Genomic DNA, 7,893 nt, shown 5'->3' with positions numbered 1-7,893 from the left:
ATAAATAAATAAATAAATAAATAAATAAATAAATAAATAAATAAATAAATATCTAAAAAAAAAGAAGCAGCAGCAGCTAGCCACAAAAGAGTAGTGTACTTTATGATTCCATTTATATGAGGCAAAACTAATCTGTGGTCATAGAACTGAGAATAATGGTTACCTCTGGGAGTGTAAAGATGTTGGTCTGACTAGAAAGAGCACAAGGAACTTTCTGGGGTAATAATGATTACATGGGTATATGCAAATGCAAAAATTTATCAAGCTGTACACTTAAGACATACGCATTTTAGTATATGTAAATTATGCCTCCATTAAAAAAATCGATTGGTTCCTAAATTAGTGTTATATATCTGAAAAATTCATATCAAACCCATATGCTAGAGACAGCAGTTTGGGATTTGTTAGTTTAAGCCTTAGTTAAAAGAAGGTACATTTGTAAATATCTCATAGAAAGCATGGAGCAGCAGCTCCGGAAAGAAAAACACATCTGTTTCATTCAGGCCCATTGTGACTTGCCTGTGTCCCAGAGGCAATATTTGTCTCAACTTCACTAATAAAATAACTTAATTTCTTATATTCAGATTCTACCAGGCAGTTTTTATTTCTTCTCACTTTCTCTTCCTTAGTAGCATGTAATTCAGTCTAATCATGGATTCTGATTTTCATTTCTAATTTTCTGTGACCCATAACCCAACTTGACTCTTTCTACTTATCTGATACAGTTAGCCCCTAGTCACTATGTGCAAGCCCCAGTGCTCTACATCCAGAGGAGTAAATATAGCGCCTGACCTCAAGAACTGTCGAGGCAGAGAAGTCAATGATAACAACAGTAGTAATAATTTTAATAGGAAACATTGTTTGAATACTGACTTTAGGTTAGGCACTATCCAGATGCTTTATATGAATTATCCAGTATCACAACAACCCTAAGAGGCGGTGCAGGATGTCAGGGTAAGACTGACATCTTTTGTATGAGGACAGAGATGAAGAACCTCTCTATTATCTCAAGTATTTCAACTCTGGCCCAATCCTCACTTCAGCAAAATAAAGCTGGATAACAAAACTCATTCTCTTTAGAAGTAATCTGCTGTAACTGCACATCTCTTGGAGATATTACTTCCCCCCCACACACACACACACACCCCATAATGTTCTCCTTGAAAAAGGTTTGGGTAAATATAAGGGTTTTTTTTCCTTTTTGTAAATTGGTACCCTTATAAAAAAAAACCTTGATAACTGCCCTATCTGACCACCATGTTCAGTTTTTGAGGTAGATGCTGTCTTTAATCCCTGTTTTATTGATGAGAAAACTGAGGGTCAGGCAAGTTGAGTAATGTGCTTTTTTTGTTTTGTATTGCTGTGTAACAAGTTACTACAAATTTACTAGTTTAATACACATACACATTTATTATCTCACAGTTTCTCTAGGTCATGAGTCAGGCACAGGTTAGTTGGGGCCTCTGCTCAGGGTCTTAGAAAGCTGCAGTCAAGGTGACAGCTGAGCTGCATTCTAATCTGGAGGTCTAGGTCCCCTTCCAAACTCACATGGTTGTTGGCAGGATTTATTTTCTTGCATCTGTATGATAGATGTCTCACTTTTTGCTAGCTGTTAGCAGAAGTCATTGCCACATGACCCCCTTCGTTGGTCTTCCCACAACATGTGAGCTTATTTCTTCAAGGCCACTCTCCAACATTAGGGAGGGCACCAGACCCTTTTTTAAAGGACCACTTAATTAGGTCTGGCCCATATAAGATAATCTCCTTTTTATTAATTCCAAGTCAGCTGATGAGGAGGAGCCTTAGTTACATCTGCAATGTTCCTTTGGCCATTTACTGTAGCATAACAACGGGATTCATATCTCATCTATTCCCAAAGTCTACCCACACTCAGGGGAGGAGATAATACAAGGTGGGTACACCAAGAGGACAGCAATCTTGGGGACCATCTTAGAATCCTGCCTACCAACATGCACAGTCACCCATCAGGTAATTGGCAAAGCAGTGTTCTCTTTGAGCAAAGTATGCATCAAAATCATTATGTTGAAATGCCTCTCAAAAACAGAAAAGTTAACTACCAAAAAAAATTTTTTTAATATTCCAAATACCTGACACTTATGAATAATTTAATAATTAGTACCATTAACATAAGTATCAGCTATGTCAATACCTAAAAATGCACATATGTAAATAATGTTAAGGAACAAAAATAAGACTATAAAATAATACATACATGCTCTTGTTATATTGCTAAAACAAGGATTAGGAAATATATGATAATGTTAAATAGTTGATTTAAGTTTCCAGACCTTTAAAAAATTTACCCGTCATTTTTTAAATATAATAATTCTATAAAAAGATAGCTTACCATACAAAATAACAGATGATAAATGTTAAATATTTGTTTTGACAGTAAGTGCTACAGAAGTTCAGAGTAGGGGAGATTAATGTGGACTAGAATTTCCCTTTAGTTGTAAAATAAGGTTAATTTTTTTATGAGGTAGTTTATCATAAAATTTGCCCTAGGACTAGTTTCTTTTCTGTAACTTGCAACCTATTCAGTGTCATCTGCTCAGTGTAAAGGATTATGTGTCTTCTTTGAAGAGGACCATGTCTTTTTCCCAAATGTGGCTCATTCTCATTTGAATAGAATTCCTTTAGTATTGCTGTAGAAACTCAAAATCTTAAGAGTTCTTGTTAATAGCCCTCTTTTATCAGAAGATAGGAAACATGGTGTTGCTGTATATCTGTTGACACTTTTTGCCAATCAGTTCATCATTTTCAACTACTGCAAAGTAAATTAGCAGGATTTTTTCCCCCTTCTCCTAGGGATCTCAATTATTCATTTATTCCATGTCTCCAGAATAAGATAAGCATCTCAACTGTTTATGAGTTCTAATTTAAAAAGAAGTTGTGGTAGACTGAATAATGCCCCCCCTCCCAAATATGCCCATGTCCTAATTCCTGGAGCCTGGCCTAATTCCTGGAGCCTGTGAATGTCTCTTTATATGACACAAAGGATTTTATATGACAAGAGACTTTATAGATGTGATTAAGTTAATGATCTTGAGATAAGGAAATTACCCAGGATTACCTGGATGAGCCCCATGTTATCAAAACATGAGACACAGGAGGAGTCAGATGTCCCATGATACAGGTCAGTAGTTCTCAAAGTGTGGTCCCAGATGAGCAGCATCAGTATCATCTGGCAACTGGCTAAAAACACAGCTTCTCCAACTCTGCTCCAGACTTCCTGAATGCAAAACTGGGTATGAAGCCCAGCAATTCACGTTTAACAGTTCCTCCAGGTGATTCTGATACATGCTAAAGTTTGAGGATCACTGATATAAACTAAGTTTTGCTCTCCCTGATAGAGCTTGAGGCTAGAAAACCAGAAAGCTCACTCTATTGGCCTGCAACTACTTCCTTTCTGCGTGAGTTGTATCAGGCTATAATCACTTGAACAGCTTAATTGAAAAATCACTTATGTTTATAGCTGAAATTAAATGTGTTTTGTGTTTAAATAACTGCTTTTGATTAGAATCATATTTTTTGTAAAGTGCTTGGTTTTATTTGTGTGCTATAAAGATATTTATAAAAACTCATCAAATTTCTAGCAGTAACTAACATCTTATTCAGGATAAGATGAAATGTTTTACAACAAATCTCATTGTGTGTAATGGACAAAGGGCATTAGAAAGGGTATTTAAGATGGCTGAATGGATTTCTTGGCTTAGTATTTAAAAGTAAACATTTTAAGACATTAACATTTAATGTTTTTGTCTCTTCTCAAAGTTGATTTTATGTAACCCTCATTATTTGCAACATCCTGTCATCTTGCTTAAGCAGCAAATAGCAACACTTTCTTTTTCTCATCCCTGTGGATTTACTGAACTGTAGATTGAAAATGGTTTTAGCTTTGTGGCACATGTCTGTTTAGCTGTGTGAATACGATCATTTATTATTTAAGAAGTCAAAACAACAACTTCATTTGGTAAACATATATCACTGATTTCTGAAAAGCCAAAAGAGCTCATTTCAGTGTACTCTTATTTGACAAATGATCTTGTGGTTCCTTTTAGGTATCCAGTAGGAAAAGCACTCTTCAGTCTTCAGCTATGGAATTAGATGGTTCCTACTTGAGTGTAGCCAAATCACAATCCTGCTATCAAACCAAGCAGAGGCCTAAGTCTGCAAACCAGGACTCAGCTTCAGAAGCCCTTCTGCAGTTTAGGAATAATTCTTTGAAACCAGCAGACTTCCGTTATCCCAAAACAGACCTAGACAGGGTGTCATCAAAGACCAGAACATGTGATTATGGATCCCCGGGGAGAAAACTAGCAGATGCAGTCCCTACAGAGAAGGTTCCACCAGCAGAATTGAAGATGAAAGAATGCCAACCCCTGAAGCCTACTCCATCCAGTCAGTGTTGTGGTCATAGGCTTTCTGAAAATGTCGATCCTATTCATGAAAGGCAGCCTACACACATGGCCCCTCAATATTCCAGAACACATCTGGAATCATGCAGTTATTGTGGGCCCTCCTGGACATCCCTGATACATGGTCAAGGGACCCAGCAGTCTGGTGAAACTGATGTCAAAAAGCAAGTCTCAGAAAATAGAAGACAGCAACTTATGCTTCAGAAAATGGAGCTGGAAATTGAAAAAGAGCGCCTTCAGCATCTGCTGACCCAGCAGGAGACAAAGCTTCTCCTAAAACAGCAGCAGCTTCATCAGTCTCGACTGGATTACAATTGGTGAGTCTTATTTGTTCTTTCAGCAATGTCTGTAGCTTGGAGAACACGGTGTAAAGTAACTGTTGTGCTACTCTAACACTTGCGAAGGAACAGAGGTTCCTCAGGGGCTTGGCTTGCTCAAGATGCATGCTCACTAGGACAACTAAGTAAATTCCACTGTCTTATTTGGAAGACTTGGAAGATTACCTTGTCTTCCAGAATGTTAGCTTAGAATATCTACTTCTGAGTGGTCCATTGTCACTTTTGCTGGATTCCAAAGGGAATATTTTTAAAAGAAATGATTGTATAAAAACCCTTTGCTGTTTGTGGTCATTATAGAGAATAATGGGCATTAAGTAAAAATTTGAGACTTCAGGATGTGGAATCAGATTGTGAAGCAGAGTGATTAACTATCACCATTCCATATTTATGTGTATCCACCATAATATAAAATGTAACAAATGATAGGAGCCTTTTCAGTTCAGCCTTTTCTCATCATGAAGCATAACCTGTTCAATAACCAATTCTTACAAACTTACCCACATTTAAACTCTTCCTCCCTTAACAATTCTTCCCTAAGAACAGTGTTTCAAAAACTAAATTGGTATTTTGAGATTATGTAGCCCAGCATAGTTTTCCATGCAGCATCATAAAGTTTGCCATCTTAATTTATTCAAGCAAAATTATTAATAAATCAGACACAATTATTTTTAAACATAATAATATGTTATTTAACATATTTAACATATTCCACCAGCGGAATTGAAGATGAAAGAATGTTAAAATAACATATTTTAAACATAATATGTAATTTATGTCTCTAAAAAATAAATTAGAAGTTGTCATAAGGAAATGCTTGTGTATATCCCTGCCATTTCCTTCTTGATCAAACTTACTATTTCCCCGTTTATACACACTCACACATCCTATACAGACACACTTAATATGAATGTTATTTTCTTTTACTTCTTAATTTTCTCTCACTTAAAGATTCTGCCTAATATTTTTTAGATTCTAATTTCTTTGAGAGTTCCATCTTGACATTTTTCCATGAGTGTAATACTTTTCTTGGAACAGAAATGCTCTTCCTCTTTCTCTTCATTTATGGTCAGACAGTTCTGTTCTTCATTGTTGAAAGCTGGAGGCATTTAACGTAACTGAAAATGAAGGCTCCTACAAGATTGTCACCAAACTCCAAAAGGTTGCTTCAGTTTTATAACCCCAGTCTCTAATCCTCCAGTTAATGTGTCGTCTCTCCTAAGAATGTTATTTAACAAACATTTATAAAATGCCTGTGATATGTCAGAAATGGTTCTAGACACTTAGGATAGAAAATGAATCAAATGTGGTCTTTAAAGGGGGCACAGTCCAGCAGGGGAGAATGGATAATTTTAGAATAGGTATCATGTTCATTTGAACAGCACTGTTTATTGAAATAATGCTGCATAACGACAATAAAGTCTTTATTGTTCTCTTGATCATCCTAGCTTAAAGATGAGAGAGCTATGAAACAGTTTTTGAGCAAGTTTCATTTATGTATAAATTGCAAAAGTTTATACATATTTATAGAGCTTTTATAAACTTTTTATTTTGAAATAATTAGAGATTGACAGGAAGTTGCAAAAGCAGTAGAGGTTCCCCTCCAGTTTCTCCCAATGGCTATGTCTTACATAACTGTAATGCAATGTCAAAATTAGTAAATTAACATTGGTACAATGTGTGTGTCTAGCTCTATGCCATTTTACATGTGTGTAGACTTAATCACCACAGCAATCAAAATATAGAACTATTTCATCACTATCAAGATTTCCTTTTTACTACCCTATTTGAGTTGCCTACCCTTTTCTGCCCCCACCATCCCTAATCCTTGGAACCCACTAATCTGTTGTCTGTATCTATAATTTTGGCATTTTGAGAATGTTATATAAATGAAGTTATACACTTTGTGAACTTTTTTTTTCTTTTTTTTTTTAAAGATTTTTATTTATTTATTTATTTGAGAGGGAGAATGAGAGAGAGAGCACATGAGAGGGGGGAGGGTCAGAGGGAGAAGCAGACCCCCTGCCAAGCAGGGAGCCCGATGCGGGACTCGATCCAGGGACTCGATCCAGGGACTCCAGGATCATGACCTGAGCCGAAGGCAGTCGCTCAACCAACTGAGCCACCCAGGCGCCCCACTTTGTGAACTTTTGATAGTGGCCTTTTTCACTCAGTACGATGTTCTTAAGATCCATCTAGGTTGTTACATATATTGTACCTTTTGATTGCAGAGTCGTCGTCCATGATATGGTTATACCATGATCTGTTTAACCATTTATCTATTGAAGGACAACTTGGTTTTTTGCCTGTTACAAATAGAGCTGCTATGTACATTTTTATACAAGTTTCCGTGTGGACTAAGGTTCTCATTTCTACAAATTAAAGCTAGCACTGATTGCTAGATCATATGATAAGTGTCTATTTAGTTTAAAAAAATTAAATCTACATTTAGCTTATACATTTAGTATAAAATACTTCTTCTCCAGCAATGTATAAGGGACTTTTCTCTATATCCTTACCAGTATTTGGAATTGTCACAAATTTTTTATTTTGCCTGTTCCAATCTGTGTTTAATGATACTTTGTTGTGGTCTTAATTTACATTTCTCAAATGACTAATGATGTTGAAAATCTTTTCATTTGCTTGTTTGCCCTTCTTCCATCATTTTGGGTAAATTGTTTCTTTAATATCTTTTGTCTTTATTCTTACTGGATGGCTTAAGTTTTTTTTACTGTTGAATTTTGAGAGCTTTTTATATATTCTAGATATGTCCTTTCTCAAATATGTGGATTGCAAATATTTCCTCCTATTCTGTAGCTTATCCTTTTAACAGGATCTTTCACATAGCAAGAGGTTTTAATTTTGATGAAGTTTAATTTATCAATTTTTTTCTTATAGATTATATAAAGTTTTTATCATGAATGTTTGTTGAATTTTCTCAAATCTTGTTTATGCATCAATTGATGTGATCATGTGATTTTTTAAAATTTAGCCTGCTAATGTGGTAGATTACATTTATTGATTTTTGAATATTGCCCTAGTGTTGCATCCCTGGAAAATAAGCCCCATTTAGCTACAGCGTAAAATACTTCTTATATATTACCAAATTCCATTTACTA

The 7,893-nt window shown here is 35.6% G+C and overlaps 1 protein-coding gene across 4 annotated transcripts in view; it reads left to right on the top strand.

Moving 5' to 3' along the window:
- Positions 1-7,893, top strand: part of KIAA1328 (KIAA1328 ortholog) — a 353,869-nt gene that overhangs the window by 225,291 nt on the left and 120,685 nt on the right. For all 4 annotated transcript variants that reach the window (XM_034996319.1, XM_034996318.1, XM_034996321.1 and 1 more), the window contains one exon: positions 4,083-4,756. In XM_034996319.1, the coding sequence (XP_034852210.1) occupies positions 4,083-4,756 (674 nt within the window). The remainder of the gene's footprint in view (positions 1-4,082; positions 4,757-7,893) is intronic.

This window comes from Mirounga leonina, unplaced genomic scaffold (assembly GCF_011800145.1).
Source record: "Mirounga leonina isolate KUSES-001 unplaced genomic scaffold, KU_Mleo_1.0 Mir_93, whole genome shotgun sequence".
Taxonomy (NCBI): domain Eukaryota; kingdom Metazoa; phylum Chordata; class Mammalia; order Carnivora; family Phocidae; genus Mirounga; species Mirounga leonina.
Note: the sequence above shows the minus strand (reverse complement) of the source record. Positions and strands in the feature narration are given on the sequence as shown.